The sequence below is a fragment of the Phoxinus phoxinus genome (assembly GCF_949152265.1).
Source record: "Phoxinus phoxinus genome assembly, chromosome: 3".
In the NCBI taxonomy this organism is placed as follows: domain Eukaryota; kingdom Metazoa; phylum Chordata; class Actinopteri; order Cypriniformes; family Leuciscidae; genus Phoxinus; species Phoxinus phoxinus.
This window is the reverse complement of record NC_136878.1, coordinates 3,355,602-3,374,584: the sequence shown is the minus strand read 5'-3', so window position 1 is coordinate 3,374,584 and position 18,983 is coordinate 3,355,602. Positions and strand designations below refer to the sequence as shown.

The window sequence follows — 18,983 nt, the reverse complement described above, 5'->3', positions numbered from 1 at the left end:
ACATAAAAGGCTAAAAGTTTTTGAAATGTTCAGTGCATGTGTGTGTGTGTGGTAAAAAAACACAAGCTCTTGAAGCTCCGCCCCCTGTGCTGGGAGCTGCAGCTCATTTGCATTTAAAGAAACAGACACAAAAACTGTGCGTTTTTGCTCACCCTCAAAAAGTGGAAATTTTAACATGCTATATAAAAATATCTAAGGGGTATTTTGAGCTAAACCTTCACACACACACTCTGGGGACATCAAAGACTTATTTTACATCTTGTGAAAAGGGCATTATACCTCCCCTTTAAATAAGCGCATGATCCGAAAACTCAAAGTGCACTTTTTCTTTTTATAATTTTCAGTGTGAACGCACTACTCACACTATTTATATATCACAAAATGGAGTAGAGAATAGTGCACAAGTACTTGATTTGGGACACACCTATAGACTAAACACGGTTCACTCCTCGCTGCTCATCTTGAGGAGGTTCTGCTTGTCGATCTTGAAGAGCCTCCACCCTTCCTCCAGAGAGAGATCCGCCGCCCCACGCCGCTTGTAGAAGTCGATGGAGGGCTTGTTCCACTCCGCCACGATGAAGTGCATACTACTACACCGAGTCCTGACCGCCGTCTGCAGCAAACCAGAGAATGATGATCGGGAAACACTGATTTAGTACAAGATATACTGCCATGAGGAAGATTGGAGGGGCTGTATAATGTTAGATCATTAACCTGGGACTAATTATTAACTAGAATTGTATACTTTGAGCTTTGGTACCCTTCTGGAAAAGACTTTTACGGAAAAAGAAAACTGAATGCTATGTTTTCTTCGGACACAATTGCATGCGGATTGCAATTAAATTAATTGCGATTAATCGCATCTAACATAAAAGTTTGTAGAGTGTTATTTGATATTATTTCAACATAGTCATTGCAAATGTGAAATTGCTAATTAGTTTATGCAAGTTTCAACCAAAATAACATTAAAGTATATTTTAGTTAAGTTATATATATACACACATATATTACATATTTAAAAACTTTTATGTTAGATTTGAAAGCATAGTTTAAATTTATATTAAATGCAATTAGTTGAACTTAAGTGCTTTTGACCCCCGTAAGCACATCTTAATATGCGATTTCATAATTATTTCTACTGTATTCTAAATATTGTTCAAATGTACTGACTAGCATTTATGGTAAACTAAAATATACTTTAATGTCATTTTGATTGAAAACTTGCATAAACTAATTTGAACTGATGATGTTAAAATAATAATACAATAACACACTACAGTTAAAATTATAGTTTTACTTTACATTGTGCTTTAGTGTGTTAGTCAACACATCAAATCAAGTGCACTTCTTTTAAGCACAACAATAGATTATTATTAAACGTAATTAATTAAAATGTACTTAAAAAGTAAAACTATTATCAAAGTGCACTTCTAAAAGCATGTACTCTTATTAATTACACTTAAGCGGCCCTTTATTTAATTTAAATGAAATTATCTTCAAGTACAGTTAAAAAAAATTACACTTGTAAGATTTGAAGTCGCTTGATTGACAGGTGATTTGACCAATCATACTTCGCCATCCGCCATTTTGTCCGAGAAAGCAGTCAGGAGAGTTAGTAGATTAACGTTGGAGGATTTGAACTTGAGAAGCGGAGTGTACTGACGTCTTTCCGCGGTTAAAACAACATTCCTTCTGATGTTCATTCATGTTTATTTGATGCTATAAATGAACTAGAAGGAAGAGATGATCGGTTCACGAGCGGCTTTAACTGAGGCGACACGCGACAGCGATCTGTCACGACACATTAAAGAGCCACAAAACGGTATTTATTGTTTACATTTCTTTATAAAAATGACCACATTTGAAAGGTGAGACTGTTTAATATTTTTAATGTTTTAATTTTTTAATATTTAATGTCAAAAGTAACAGAAAAGTAAGCTGGTCTGTCCTGTCTGTCAGCGCGTTGTCAGTCTCCGCGATGTATTTTTCACTGCGTGAGAACATGGTGTGTGTGTGTGTGTGTGTGTGTGAGAGAGCGGCGTAGCTTGTCGGACATAGCGACAGTAACTAAGGGTGGCGGGTCTTTGCGAACGGTCAAATAAGCTCACTTCTGTTTCACAAGAGTGACAATGCACTCAAACAACACACAGGAACAGCTCATATAATAGATGCGGTTGATCTTTAGGGGTTATAAAGGAAATTACCTCACTCAGTTTCTTCAGGATTTCAGAACCGATTCCAAAACCTAATTTGAGCAGAAGGAAAAGTGTGTTACATCTCATAAATCTGACAATTTGATTTCACAAATGCATACGATCACATTCATACCCCGATACTCCTTCATGACGTAGAAGTCCTCCAAGTAGAGCAGTTTTCCAATCCAGGGGTCATAGGTGAAATAATACATGGCAAAGCCAACGATCACATGACCTGGAAAAAAGGTTCAATCACTCTATTGTTTGCAGCAAGGGAATGCAACTTTGTAGCAAAATCACGGATAAGACAGATTTGACACGGAGACAAACGCTGTTGGTTTGCGATTTGCTGACATTAATGTCGAGTGGGATTATTGGCATCACAACCCTCACATACACCACAGTCACGTTATTCCAGGTGTACATTTTTCAATTAATCTGTCATTTAACTTTTTTTTTTTCAATTTTATTGTGTTGATTTGAACATTTATACCATGCTGCAAAAAAATATTTTCCTTACTTAGTATTTTTTGTTTTCTCGCACAATGGATATGTAGTGTCGTGTCATGTAAACATAAAACATAATATAGCCTATATTATATTAGCCAGACTCTCCTACATTTCATTTGTACAGAGAGTCTGGCCTCTCTCCATTGACCAGCGTTAACTTCTTTGTTGGCGGGTCCTCTGTAGAAGTTTAAAACTATTGGATCTGCCCAGAGTCACTCTGGATCTGCCGTAACCAATCGCTAACGTTTGGTCGTGACGTATGACGACTCAAACTAGCGCACGACCTCAACGTCATCGTTCTCAGCCACTCCCTCTGTTCCCTGATTGGACCGGTAAAAAATTGACCGGAGAAAACCCATGCATATATACGTAGTACTGAATAAAAACGAAAATTAAGCGGAAGTACGTAGGTGGGCGGAGCCAGGCTAATATTATATTATTACACAACAACGGCGTTTTGTGGCCCTGAAAATGGAAGTTTTTGAAAACAATACCGTTATTATCACGGTTAAACTACAAAAGCATGAATTTGTGAAAGTGATGTGTTTATGTGTTTAGTCTATAGGCGTGTAGTGTTTCTTTACAAAGTGGCATCGCCATCTACTGGCCTGGCATGAATAATACAGCCGTTTTCAGCCATTTTTTACGGAGCCATTTGAACAGAGATCGTTTTGACAACACAATCTTCTGTTCATCGAAAAACAATGATGATGTTAGGACATCATTGTCATGTAAACATACCCTTAAATCACTCAAGAAGCTAAATGTTATATTGTTATAAAATTTAGTACGTTTATGCTTAAATTTTTTCCCGCCATTGACAAAATTTTCCGGCAATCCTTGTTTTCACTGTTATACGGTAGGGGGCGCTATTACGCATCTTCTGGAAGAGTACTGAATGTTAATATCTATTATCTAAGTCATTTTGCTTCTCAATCTCAAGTAAACAATCTTAATTTAAGAATGTTAGGATATTTATACCAGAAAAATAAGACAAAATATATATATATATATATATATTGCAGTGCAGGAGAGTAGGGTTGAGAATCAAAAAACAATAGAAAGACTTTCACAACGTTTATTCCTCCACAGATGTAGATGGAATATAGTTATAAAATAAAATATCATGGCAATTAGAATAATTTCCCAAACATTTGCCCATTTGTTCTTCCTCAGAATCACTAAAAGATGAATTGATGGAATCGTTCATTCCTTGCAATTCCCATCCGGTTGTATGGTAACAAATCCATATGATCCATCTGTAAGAAAGTTGTTAGTTTTGGGCATATTGTTGTGTGTGTGAGGCTGGTGACGTCCCAGCTGTTGTGGGCCTTACCTCTGGTTTATTGTATATGTTACACTATTGTAACCGATCTTTCAGTTACCTCCCCGCCCACCCATGTACACGCCACGGGCAATGTACACGGCGAAGCAAGAGACTGTAGCCTGAACACAATAAATTACAGAGGGGGATTGGATAAGCGTTCTTGGCAAATGTCAAACAACTGAAATTCTCTGTGTTGAATGTTCAGATGCACAAAAAAAGACACTTTACATTCCAGTGCTCGTGTCGTGTTACAGTGTTGCTTCACTGAATAGTTCACCCAAACAAGAAATTCTGGCATTATTACGCACCCTCATGTCATTCTAAACCACATTTTACATGCAACTCCTTTCAACAGCTACAAAAAAAGGACCAAAATCCCAATATAAACTATACATGTAGTATAATCCAAGTTTTTGGAAGTCAAACGGTAGAAACAAACCCAAATTTAAGTTGTTGCTCTGCAAAAAATTATGTATTTTTAACTTAATTTTTAAATTAAGATGCTTTGAGAAGCAAAATGTCTTGTTTTCTGAAAAAAATTATCAAAATTAAGTGACAAGAACAAATATCTGCCAATAAGGTCAGAAAAATAAACTTGTGTTCTTTTTTTAATTAGTTTATTGTTCTGACCCTATATTTTTTATTGTTTTAAGCATACACTCACTTAATTTTTTTAAATTCTTCAGGAAAAAAATATACGGACTCTTAAGTTCCGGTCCTTGATTCTGATTGGTTGAGCCGCGTTCGAAGCCATTGTAAATGTAAATTACTCAACAAACACACACCTGTGACCGCATTAAGGCCCTTGCACACAGAGTACGAAATTTGCGTCCGAAATTTTCGCACATTAAAAAATAAATACGACCTGACCTTATGTCAATCACGCTTAGCTACACACTGCCTCCGAAACTTTCTTCCGGCATAAAACAATTTTTTCTGCGTTTTTCGCATCCGTAGCAAGCAGTTTGTACAGTGTTTTGACAAATCAGAGCCACCGAATCACGAATACGAAAAAATGCATATGAAAATTTCGGACTCAATGTACAAAGACCTTTACATTGGTATTATTGCGCAACTGCCGTTTGTGATTCTTTGTTGCTAGGCAACCTCTTTGGAACTACATTGCTTGGCGGAGGAATAAATGTGTTATATTTTTTTGTTGCTGGTGTTTATTTTATGAATAAAATAAATATTAAAATTAATATTTTTATAGAGTAACCTTTTTATAGAAGGAATAAGCCCCTTGAAGCCGTGTAACGCCCCTTTTTAGCTGTTCTAAATTCATAACGGCTTCGCAGGGCTTATTGCCTATATCTTAAGTAGGCTAATTTGTATGTGCATCATTTATAATGTTCCTAAAATCTCGTTTTTGGGTGAACTAATACTAATAAGAACTGCATGTCCTTGTCCACTGCAATGCAAAGTGTTACCAAACACTGCTTTGCGTCATTATGCAAAGAAACACTTTTGGTAACCCGAGCGTTCGTGGGAGTTTAGCACACTCCTGGTGTGCTCACTTCAACCTGATTTGAATTGGGACACAACACACACACACACACACACACACACACACACACACACACACCACATCTTGTGCATTGAAACGCAGTGTGTCCAGGTCCAGTCTTACCGTCGGCGCTCTGGTGCTGTTTAGGCACTTCGGCCACCATACAGTGATAGAAGGGATGATCTCCGAAACCGTCCTCCAGGAGATCTGCAGGAGCAACACAGCAATTACAAGACCTAACAGAAGATACATTTACACTGCCGTTCAAAAGCTGGAATAATAAAAAGCTTTTAAAAGAAGTCTCATAAAAAATACAGTAAAAATTTGACATTTAAATTTAAAATAGCAGTTTTCTATGCAGAATTTATATTGTAAAATGCAATTTATCAAATTCGATCAAATCTGAATTTTCAGCATCATGACTCCAGTCTTCAGTGTCACATGATCCTTCAGAAATCATTAATTGTAATATTTTACAATATTCATATTTTTTACTGTATTTTCAAATAAATGCAGCCTTGGTGACCAGAATTTTTCAAAAACATAAAAAAATATCTTAATTATTCCAAACTTCTGCCAGTCAACGATCTTACCTTTTTCAGTGAGAATAACTTGATCTTCCATTTTTTCAAAATTTGCCAGTTCCTAATACAAAATAAAAATATTTAGGTTAAAAATTATGAAGTTATAGGATTACTAACTAGTGCTGTCGTGATTTATCACATCTAACATAAAAGTTTTGGTATATACAGTACACACACACACACACACACGTGTGTGCGTGTGTTTATAGGCTATGTGCACACACATATTATATATTTGCAAACGTTTATGTTAATGCGGTTAATCGCGATTAATCAGTTTGACAGCACTAACTTCTGTAACTCTTCAGATCTCAAAATCACATTTGAGCTCACACACACACACACACACACACATCTTTATCATCAGTATTTAGTTACACAACATCAGTCAGGCTTTAAACTGAAGTTATCACCTTTATGAGTCGCAGTATGTCAGACACGTCCTTGGGTTCGGCTCTCCGTAATATAAACTTGTCCATTTTCTTCTCTTACTCTTCTTTCCTTTGCTCACTAGTCCTCTGTATGTGAAATGAAGTAAGATTTGTTTCTTCATCCGCTTCTCAGAGGGTTGCCCTCAGCTACAGGTACAGGTCAGAGATCTCTCTCTCGCTTGGAAAGGCATCCAGAGGCTGTTCGGGTGAAGTTTGTCAGTTGTGCCGAAAGTCGGGACGCTTCCTCCTTTTATTGATGCTCAAGGGGGCAGAAACTTCCAGGACACTCCCAGTGTAACATCCACTGTTCTTCCTGAAAACTGGGGCTTGTTTGTTCACTCAAAGCAACATAGGTTAATGTTTACCGTTCTGGAAAGATAATCTCCAGTTTATGTACATGCACTTATTCAAATATTCAAACTGCAGGTCATGCAATACATAACAATCCTGGCTGACCTAATAAAGTGTACCATTCGTTTGTTTGTGCAATCTAAAAACTTTTTTTTTTTTTTTTTTTGCAAAAGTAATTTAATTTCAATTGCACATACAGCCAGATGTAGACATTTAATATTTGACAATTATAGTATTTATTGCAGATAGGCCTATATAGGGGGTCTGCAGATGGAAATTAGCCTAAGGCTATAATCTGACATATTTACATTTGTGAAAATGTTCATTAATATATTGTCCCTTTTTGTTTTTCAAATAAATAAATAAATAAAAAATGTAAAAATGAATTGTCAAGCCATATAGAGAGCAGACTGGTCAGTATAATGCTGATATATCCACAATAATACACTGTGATTATAATGTGCATTAAAATAAACGCTTATTTTACATAATTTTTGCTCAAAAATCAGCAATAAACACTTTTGCTAATCAACAAGTGGATAGTCAGATCACAGATCAGTCAATAAAAGCAATACAAACTATATCTAGAGAGCAGACAATGCCGATATAATACACTAATAATGACAGAAAAAATTAAATATGCACTAAAATAAACAGCAATTTTACACAATATTTTCTCAAAAATCAGCAATAAACTATTAACAACTTTGCTAATCAACAAGTGCATCACAAAAAGTCAAATCAGTCAATAAAAGTAGTACAAATTTAATTCAAAACCTAAAGTGAATTGTATTTCTTTTTTTTTCTTTCTTTTTTTTAAATGCACAAAACAAACTATAGGTTTAAACATCATGATTCATTTATAACCAAAAGTACATCATGAATATAAATGATGGTTGAGGGAAATCTGCAAAAACTTAAAAACACTATAAATAGACCAGCCTAACTTGTTCTGTCAGGTTTGCACATGATTTTAAACGCAAAGCTTTAATGAATTAGGCACAGTGTGCATGAGGAGTGTTTAGCCGTGAGTTTGTCTGTATTTTGCCATGATTTGCTCTTGTGTGTTTTCAACACAACTTGACTTACAGTTTGTTAAGGAAAAACATTTTTCCCGATTTTTCTTTTTCATTAGTAACATCATCTTCAGTGATTTAACAGTTCATGCTGACTTTCAGAAAGCGTTTCTGCTAAATTATTTCTGATACGCTTTACGCAAAAAGATCTTACAAATAAACGGGTGTGATGATGGAAAAATGTTTGCACATGCAACTGGATGACATATTAATGTATTTAACGACTAATATTACAACAGAATCCCCTGCACTGAGTAACTTCATGCTGATTTTTCCACTGTTCCTGACACATGACACCGGCAGGATTTTTCATGGAAAACTTTTTGCATTACACCTTTGACCCAAACATGTGATTGACCTTTTGCTGCATAAACCAAAACACAGTCTAGTGAAGTACAACCAGAGCAATTCTCCACAGCACTCGCATTACAAACAAACTGCTCTGTTTGTTCTGGATATTTTGACATTCATAGCGGAGTATTATCAACTGGAAAACTTTGAATTTGGTGCAAAAGTTCATTTATTTCAGTAATTCAACTTAAAAGGTGAAACTAATATATTGACTCATTACATGTAAAGTGAGATATTTCAAGCCTTTATTTGTTATAATTTTGATGATTATGGCTTACAGCTTATGAAAACCCCAAATTCAAAATTAGAATATTGTGAAAAGGTTTTCATAATCCATAATCATCAAAATTATAACAAATAAAGGCTTGAAATATCTCACTTTACATGTAATGAGTCTATATAATATATTAGTTTCACCTTTTAAGTTGAATTACTGAAATAAATGAACTTTTGCACCATATTCAAAGTTTTCCAGTTTCACGAGTATTTATAAATTGTGGCATAAAAACAAAAGAAAAACTTTTGGATACAAATTCAGCCGTTTGTTTGCAGTATAGGTCTCGTCCATGAAATGTCATTTAAAGACACCAGCTATAGTTTATTTCCTCTACATTATAATTATTATATGGTTCCTGCACCTCATGACCAATAAATATCCACAACTTATATAGTCATTTGTGCTTACTGGAGGACTTTATAACTTTAAATATTCAATTTATTGCAAAAAAAAAATAATAGTTCAATACAATTTCTACCCGATGATGCTGCAAAAATGATATACATTATAGAAATATTCATGACTTTTATGACTTTTGATTTTATCTGTTTGCAACTTCCTGAAAATTCCAGATTTTCTGACCATGGAAACCCAAATATTACATAAATATACATGATCATCTATTAGTTCAGTTCTATTAAAGAGTTCATGATACTAAAAATGCAGCAAAACTGCATGCGCATTACTCAACGTAAAGATTTAACATAACTTTATTGGCAGTTATGTTTGCACTTTGGCCTTAACATCTGTCTGGGACGGGGTCAAAAACAGCCTTATCTAGTGTGATATTATTATGGCTCTGCACATGTTTCACTAATACAGGACTTTCCTTAAATGGGTCATAACATGAGAAATCAAATTGGCCTTGATCTTGTGATATGTACGAGGTATTTATACCATTAAAACATCCTGCATGTTTCATAACTTAAAAAGTCTTCCTCATATAAACAAAGTATTTTTTAATCAAGCTCCAAAAACCGGCTTGTGTGGATATTGCGGGATCTGCGACTTCGCATGGCTACATAAATGTATTTATTTGCATACATTGGGGAACAGTTTGCTCTGCGTCTCTGTACAGACTTCAGAAGCATCCCAGAGTCAGAAATAAGTGGATGCTTTATTTTAATGGCGTCCCGGATCGCATCGGAGGATTATATGTTTGTTCGGAGCATTTTGATTTGCAATCGAATTTGAGTCAATCACAGTTTAATGGAGAGTTCGCGGAGAAACTTTCATTGACAGCGGAAGCAGAGACTGTATTGGATCTGACAGCGGCTGCATCACAAACCATGAGTAATTGATTTCATAATGCCCATGTCTATAAATGACATAATGTTTTCAATAGTGAGTGGGCGTTGATAGTGTTTCCTACAATGACGTTAGCCAATCTTAACAGTGGCTTTTACTGAGAAGCCTTAAAAACTGATCATTTCAGAAAGAGGCTCAGAATGAACGATGAAAATAATTGTTTTTCCACACATTTATGTAAAGGATAATGTATAGCGAGGCGGTTGTAATAATAGTAATAATACCGCCTCGCTCTACATTATCCCGCTTATTACATGGATACCTACCAAATAAATCAATAATTTGACACAAAATATTAATTTAAAAAGGAGTTTATTGATTTAAAAACGATTGTATTGCTTCCGCTAAAGAACACCGTGTCCATGGCAACGCGCTGTTTTTCATGGCAACAGACCGCATTCTACATTAGAATCTATGATTAGAATTCAATATATATACATACATATACAGTGCTGGTCAGAATTATTTGCACCCTTTGTAAATATGATCAAAGATGGCTGTAAATAGCTATAAGTGACTCTCACAAACATTTTAAAATAATAATACAAAATCCACTTCATGATGACCCTTTTAAAAACAACCAAATGTTTCCTATTCGGAGTCATTTAACTCTTATAACAATTCAGTCTCAACTCAATTGGAATGTAACGCAACACACTAATGATTTATTTTTATTTCAGAAAAACTTTCTTAATGACAGGATTGATGGTTGTGTGCTTCAAAAACTGCCCCATACCCCCCTCTAGTGTCAGACAGATCTGATCATGTGTTTATCAGGGTTCACACACTTCACACACACCTTTGACCAATACATGTCCATGCTAACGATTTAAAACCTCAGAACTTATTTTTTCTTATTTTTAACTGATCTGTGGAGTGAATGGATTTAACCCATTATACAAAGCAGCATTTTTTTTTTGTATCGTTATGATACTATTATAGTTTTTAGTAGTAGTTGTGAGTTAGTTTTTAATTTTTATATATCATTTTAAATTTTAGTTAAGTTTTAGTAATTTTGTTGAGTTTTTTTCTTTAAAGTCAGATATTTTCGTACATCAAGTTAAACTAAATGAAAATGAGAAATGTTTCCTTGGCAGTTAGCTGAAATGTATTTTTTATTTATTATTTATTTTTTTAAAGTAGCAAACTTTATGGTTTTATTTTTAGTTCATTGTAATAACCCTAATACAAATATCTCAAATAACACAAAATTCAGTAACACTTTACAATTAGCTTTCATTAGTTAACATGAACTAATAATACTTATTTCTGCATTTAATAATCTTAGTTCATGTTAATCTTAATCTTATCATTTGCTAATACATTTTCAAGATCCAAAATTGTACCGGTTAACATTAGTCAATGCACATGAACATTACCAAAGGTTAATGTATTAAATAATGCCAACAAATGAGACCTTGTTGTGAAGTTTTACCCAAACCGCTCTGTCTTTGAAAGCGGTAGAATTTTCTCAATTGAATTTTCTATTGTTTATGGCTAATATTTCATTCCTTTCTATGTCATGGGGAAACCAGTTCTTTCCCAGGCATACAAACAATCAGACACGTATTGCAGAAGACAAAACAGACACCATGTTTATCAAAACTCTCCTTTTATTCTGCACTTTGGAAACGGTGGCCACAAACCTCCAGTGAAACATTAACCTCATTTGAGTTTATCAAAGTACTTGAGTTTGCCTGCGGGGTCTGGGATGATCTGTGTGGAAAGAGAGAGACAGAGACACTGTATATATTTGCAGAGAAACACACACACACACACATAGAAATCGAGGTCAAATCTTACCGTATCACTGCCAGGCTTCCATCCAGCTGGACACACTGATATCAGACAGACAGAGTCAGAAACACCAAAAACAAAACTCGCTTACACCATGTTAAGGTGTCATTGTTACAGTGTGATTATATATTTAAATACTGAGTAATATTAAGCAACTGCATGTACTTACTATAGGGTTAGGATAGGATTAGGGTTTGGTTGAGGGTTAGTTGCATGTAATTATGCATAATGTACTGTTATTACTATGGTAACTAAGTACATGTAAGGACACTGTAAAATAAAGTGATACCCCAAACTCTTACATTTATGTCAGTGCGTGCTCTTATACTTCATATTCAAGTATGATATAAGCCATTTATATTACAACGTTTTGTTTTTTTGGTGTTTAAAGCCATACCAGCTTCCCTGGCTATTTTAATGGCATTAAAAAACTATAAAAGAACAATTTAAAAATTAGCTTTAGATAAAAACTCTCAAATGGATTCACGGTTGACTCACTGTTAAAAATATTCTTCTGAAGTGTTTGCTCCTGAACCAGTTTTATTTTAGTATTACTTATATATTGTTATAGTATTTATTAATATTTTGAATTTGCTTTTATTTTTTGTATTTCTAGTCTAGATGTTAATTTTAGGTTTTAGTAATTTTGTTGTGTTTCAGTAATTTTTATTAGTTTTTTTTTTTTAATAGTTCTATATATCTATACATTTTTATTTTTTCAGCAGCCAATAAAGGCAACATTACTAATTTAAGTTTTACACGTTTTTCATCTTTGTATGTCATTACATGTACGGTAAGCTGTATTTCAATAATTGAAAACTACTGTATTTTTAATAGTTTTGTTGACGATAACAACTCTTGTAAAGCAATAGGAAAACACATTTTCTACCGCTTTTAAGTTAAGTTCAAACAATTAAAGGTGCATTAAGCAACTTTCTGAGTTTTTGCAGAACTATGCCACCTCTGGCGGCAAGCGAAACTGCACCCAGAGATGTGCACGCACTAGACAAAAGTTGTCTTTTTTTTATCTTACGTGGAGTTTGCGTTGGTGTTTGAAATGAACTACAAGCAGGTCTCTTACAATCCATCTTCTACGGAGAATGCCGGCGAATACACAAACCTGCCAGACATAGCTATGCGAGCGTGCCGTGAACGCGCATGACGTCACGCCCAGTCTAAGATACCGGCCCGAATCCCTCTTATTTATTTTACTTCACAGGATTATAGAGACAATCTCAGTGATCAGAGAAGGGCTCATTCAGCCCATCAGGCAATTGTTTAAGCATGTATAGGTTAGAAAACGGGTATTATTAACATGAAAAGTTGCTTAATGCACCTTTAATCTCAAACTCTGTATTTGCATTAAAATATTTTAAGGATTGAAAGAGATTAAACATCGATTCACTTTGGCAGCTCTAGCAAAACACTGTTATAATCTATCATACAGATTCAATCGGATTAAAGTCTAAAACAACATGTCTCTCAGAGATAAAACTAGGGGTTTATAAAGATGTAAAAGTGTGAGTAAACGCTGTACCTTCTCCGTGTTTGTCGGTGTACTGGAAGGCCTGCACCAGTCTGAGGGTCTCGTCCACGGAGCGACCCACTGGAAGATCATTCATGGTGATCTGCCGGAGAACACCTTTATCATCGATGATGAACAGACCTCTGAAACACAGCAGAGAATAAAAAAACCTTTGCAATACATGCTTCAAAACCAGGGTTCTGATTTTTAACTGAACATCTATGGGTGTAACTATACCCTCACATCACATCCCAGACTCTCTTCTTTTAAATCAGTTTTTTTATTTAGTTATATCAGTTAGTTATTTGATCGATATATCGATTAGGGCTGCAACTAATGATTATTTTAATAATCGATTAATCGGTCGATTATTTTTCCGATTAATCTAATAAAAATAAAAATATAAAAGCATTCATTTCCAACCCTTTATTCAAAAACAGAACTGACAGTGCAAATTCACAGTGCAAAAAAATCTTCAGAAAGTGCACAAACAGGCTCGGCTCCTTGAACATCACTGAGCTGTTAAAGTAATAATTTTTATTTTTATTGACTAACACAAAAAACATACACGTGCTTTACATCTGCCAAATATATAGGACTTTTTTTATTTTTTATAAAGTGCACAAAAAGATGTATATTTTTGTTTAAGGGACCTGAGCTGTCAGAACAATAAATAAATTTAAAAAAATAAAGAAAAATACAAATCAGAAACCTTAACAGGATTTGTTTAAACGTCAGAACTTGTTCTCCACACTACACTCACAGAGGCTCTCAGAGGCACTCGGTCTCTCTCGCGCGCAGACACACTCTCGCGCGCAAACACACTCTATATCACGTGCTCTAGGACACACTCGGTCGCAAACACACGTGTCTCAAGTGCAGTGTCGCTCGCGGAGTTCGCTTCGCTTTTGTCCAGTCCGGCGCCTCATACCTCTGCGCTCAACTAAAAAAAGTTTTTTTTAATAAACATCTCTGCGTCGCGCGACAACGAATCGATAATGAAATTCGTTGCCAACTATTTTGATTATCGATTTTTATCGATTTTATCGATTCGTTGTTGCAGCCCTAATATCGATCCTTATCGATGTATTGTTACAGCCCTAATTACAATGTTCAAAACGCTGCAGTCCGCTTGATCACACAGAAAGACTGAGCACATTTCTCCAATCCATCACCTTCACTGGCTTCTGGTTTCCTTCAATTCCTTGCATATAAACTTCAACGGTACTAATCCTCACTTCATAACTTTGGTCCTACACACTTATCGGACTTCCTTCAGCCTTACGCTCTCCTAGTGTGGGAGTGTTCGTCACCCCGAAGTTTAGTCTGGGGAATATGAGAGCGAGGTCGTTCAGTGTTGTGGCTGCCAGGTTGTGAACATCCGCCAAGCATCCAGCCTTCTCTCCTTCAAAAACATCTTAAAAACTATTTTTTCTCTGAATATTACTCTCAGTCTGTAAATAGTACCTTGTTATGGATATGTTAGTTGTTTGAATCCCTCTTTGTTTGTATCTTTTGTTTCTGTCTATTACTTTCTGCCCATGGTATGTGTATTGTGCTTTGATTTTTGTTCCTTAACCTATCTTTGTAAGGTGATCTTGGGTGCTGGAAAGGCACTATATAAATACAAATTATTATTATTAGTAGTACCTGAGTGCGTGTCCCTGATCCTCAAGAAAGACTCCATAGTCCTTGGATATCTGGTGTGTGAGGTCAGAAAGGAGAGGGATTTTCATTGGTCCGAGACCTCCTTGCTTCCTGGGTGTGTTGATCCTGAAAAAGAAAAGAAAAAGCTGCAATGAGTCCATTCATAGTCCTCACTTACAGTATATAACATTTCATATACACAATTCTCTCATCTTTAAAGGAACACTTAGAGTTAAACCGTTTTACCGTTTCCGAACCCATTCAGCCGATCTCCGGGTCTGGCGGTAGCACTTTTAGCATAGCTTAGCATAGATCATTGAATCTGATTAGACCGTTAGCATCTCTCTAAAAAAAAATGTCGATATTTTTCCTATTTAAAACTTGACTCTTCTGTAGTTAAATCGTGTACTAAGACCGACAGAAAATGAAAAGTTGTGATTTTCTAGGCCGATATGACTAGGAACTATCCTCTCATTCCTGCGTAATAATCAAGGAACTGTTGCCGTACAGCAATGATAGTACACACATCGTTTCCAGTCACTTATGGCGCTTTTCCACTGAACAGTACCAGCTCGCCTCGACTCGCCTCACCTCTGTTTGGTTTTCCACTGTGTAAAAGTTGTACCTGTGCCTGCTTCCAGGTACTTTTTTTCGTATCACCTCCGGCGAGGTTCTGAGCAAGCTGAGGCGATACTAAAACGTGACGTGACACACGGAAGACTGCTGATTGGTCAGCAAGAATCGTCACTATTCACTGCGCCATCATTGCACGCGCCAGACGGAGTATCCTGAATAACCCCGGCATTTTTAAATAGTTTTGCCAGAGATTGCGTGATATACCCATTACTAATATATTATGTAAAACAGCATACACTCGATTTCCTCCATTGTCCTGTGTGTGTGGGTAGCGGGTGTGTGTCTGTACTACTATTGTGGAAGTACTATATATGCAATGGAAAACGGAGCGAAACGCGAGCCGAGCCGAGACGAGTCGAGTCGAGCTGGTACTGGTAATGGAAAAGCACCATTACCGAGCTGGGGACTATTTTCAGGCACTGTGTAATATCACTGCAAACTTTCAGGTTATTTTTTTTGGGAGAGATGCTAACGGTCTAATCAGATTCAATGATCTATGCTAAGCTATGCTAAAAGTGACCCGGAGATCGGCTGAATGGATTCGAAAACAGTAAAACTCAAATATTTAACTCTAGAGGATTTGGAAAATGAGCCTAATTCCAAAAAAAAAAGAAAAGAAAAAAAAAAGAAGTGGAGTGCTCCTTTAAAGTCCATGTTTAAACACATATGTAGACCCAGAGAGAGTGTGTGTGGTCTAACCAGGCCAGGTGAGTAAACTGCGAGTCCACCGAACAAGCGACCACTTCTGCGTTGATGTCCCGAAACTCGTGCACGCGATCACTGAAGGCGATGATCTCAGTGGGACACACAAACGTGCTGCGGATCGATAACACAACAGTGGCTGTGGAATCAGATTCATGAGAAACCCACCAGGCGAAGAGTTTGGAATAATTATACTTTTTAAAGTCTCTTCTGCTCATTTATCTAGTCAAAAATACAGTAAAAGAGTTATATTGCAAAACATTATTACGCTTTCAAATCGCGGTGTGAATATATAGTAAAATGTAATTTATTCGTGTGAGGCAAAGCTGAATTTTCAGCATTATTACTCCAGTCTTCAGTGTCACATGATCCTTCAGAAATCAGTATAATATGATTATTTGATGCTCAAAAGGATTTATTTGATTATTATCAATGTTGGAAAATAGTTTTGTGGAAACCGTGATACAACACCATTTAAAGGTTTGGGGGTAAGAAGGTTTAAGAGAAAAAAAAAAGATAAATCAATGCTTTTATTCAGCAAGAATGCATTAAAGCTACACTGTGTGATTTTTACCCCCATCTAGCGGTGAAAAGGTATATGGCCATCCAGTGAATATTAGTTTCTGTTCCTCTCAATTCCGATTTAGTTTTAACTCCTACGGTGGCCAATGTAGTCCAAGATTAACATGGCTTCCAGTTCGACCTCGTCCATGAGTGTTCCTTCAAGTGATGAGGTTACTTTAGAAAACTATTATAATTTGCAGTAATTTAATTTGTCAGTTAACATATAGGTTATGACATCTATGTAAAATGAATAATAGTTTTATGTTTTCGTTATTTTTTTTACCATTTCATTGCTAACATCAGCTATCAGTCCCAGACGAATGCAAGCTAATCTTAGTAAAGTAACTTTTATCAGTGCTATCGTTGTATTGTACGACATCACTAGCGTAAGGCAAAGTTTACATTGTAGGCTATATCATTTTCTCCGTGAGCAGAGATCAGCTGATGTGACGGAGTGCGAGGGAGAGGTAGAGGGAAAAATAAAAACAGGGCCGGTGTCAGTGAATTGCGGAGACGCGAAAGGCGAAGCTTGAATTAACGGGGATGTCCCTCTTTGGCTAATGTACTTTCAAGATGGAGGGGCAACATGGCGACCGACATTCGAACCCCTCACCCGTATGTATTTTCAATGGCATATTGTACACAAAATTAGTAGGCACCAAATCATCATATTATAATGATTTCTGAAGGATCATGTGACACTGAAGACTGGAGTAATGATGCTGAAAATATAGCTTTGATCATAGGAATAAATTACACTTTAACAGATATTCACATCATACGGTCATCTTAAATTGTAATAATATTTCACAAAATTAGAGTTTTAATTGTACTTTTGATCAAATGAATGCAGCCTTGGTGAGCAGCAGAGACTCATTTTTAAATGCATTAATGATTCCCAGTTTTAGACAGGTAGTGTGTACATTATGTAGTCAAAGCATGCTCACAAGTCCAGAGGGTAGAAGAAGAAAACCAGGTATTTTCCTCTGTAATCTGACAGTTTCAGCTCCTTAAACTCTCCATTGGTCACAGCTGTTCCTTCCCAGTGTGGAGCTGGTTTTGAAACTTAGAAAAGAAAGAATACATTTTTGTACATTATTGATGCAGATCTTTCAGCGTGTGTATAATATATATTATGCATGTAAGTGAACTACTGTCTCTTTAAGAGATTCAAGTCTTAAACAATGACGTGTCCTTAAAAAGATTAATCGAAAAACACTAACCAAATTAGAAAGAGCCGATCTGCACAAACAAACGTGAATTATTTATACTGATAAATAATGCATCAGATGACCAGTCGTGTAGACAAAATATTGAATTTAAGCAACTTTAATTCTCTCACAATAAGTTTTATAGCAATTAAACAGACGTTAATTTTGAAATCACTCCACATATTTATCAAATAAGAGAAAATGCTTACAGGCTAATTAGTAAATGTTGACAGCTGTTAGAGAAACATGCAAAATAACATTGGTTTACAATGAATAGATTTTTTATTTTTTTTATCGTAAGCTAATTTTTTTTCATTTAAACTTATACATTGAGAATGCATGTGCTTTTAAAGTGCATAAATGCGCGAAACACACTTTTGGCTTTGCTCAGGTGTAAGGAATGATCAGAGACGGGAGCGCGGAAAGCCTCTCCGGGATAAACGTGTCCACCGGCATAGTTATAACACTCCTGCTCCTTCCTCCCGTTCGCACCGTCGCACACAACCGAGTCGGTGATTAAAAGCAGTGTGCACGCCACGCCGAGCCATTCTCTGGGCGTTTTAAAGTAGCGACGGACATCCATGGCTGCGTCTTGCAGGAAGCACGTCTCTTAGTTTGATTATTATTCCTCTATCTGGCGCCGCGCACGGAGACGTCACCGATCTGTATGGTATACGGATCGACTACATCCGCATTCTATTGAGCGGGTCTCACGTGATGTATATGATGTAGAGATCTGGAGGTTTCCGCTCAAGCGCGCCATTTTCAATCCATTAGAATCCATCAGTCAAGAGTCATATATGTACAAATTAATAATTATTTACATTATTTATTAATAAATTACTATTTAATAATACCCGTGTTTTAAAAGTTTTGTCGAATTGATAAATGTTTATAAGATTAAAATAAAAATAAAACCTTGATTTGTGTGAACTCAAAATTTACTAACTTACATGTTGTACATTTTGAAATTAGTTTTTACAT

At 35.9% G+C, this 18,983-nt stretch overlaps 2 protein-coding genes across 2 annotated transcripts; both read right to left on the bottom strand.

Annotated features, from left to right (window-relative positions):
* Window positions 1–202: 202 nt before the first annotated feature.
* sat1a.1 (spermidine/spermine N1-acetyltransferase 1a, duplicate 1) lies at window positions 203–6,788 on the bottom strand. Its single transcript, XM_079607236.1, has 6 exons — window positions 6,537–6,788; window positions 6,133–6,184; window positions 5,663–5,746; window positions 2,329–2,430; window positions 2,205–2,245; window positions 203–613 (listed from the first exon to the last, which is right to left on the bottom strand). Exons 1-6 carry the CDS (start codon window positions 6,600–6,602, stop codon window positions 443–445), a joined length of 516 nt encoding a protein of 171 aa, XP_079463362.1. The 5' UTR covers window positions 6,603–6,788; the 3' UTR covers window positions 203–442.
* A 4,723-nt stretch (window positions 6,789–11,511) lies between these two features.
* On the bottom strand, window positions 11,512–18,687 carry prdx4 (peroxiredoxin 4). The gene is made up of 7 exons (XM_079607234.1): window positions 18,375–18,687; window positions 17,736–17,853; window positions 16,222–16,338; window positions 14,890–15,012; window positions 13,252–13,382; window positions 11,721–11,755; window positions 11,512–11,633 (listed from the first exon to the last, which is right to left on the bottom strand). The coding sequence occupies exons 1-7, from the start codon at window positions 18,580–18,582 to the stop codon at window positions 11,583–11,585; spliced, it is 783 nt and encodes a 260-aa protein (XP_079463360.1). The 5' UTR covers window positions 18,583–18,687; the 3' UTR covers window positions 11,512–11,582.
* Window positions 18,688–18,983: the final 296 nt, after the last annotated feature.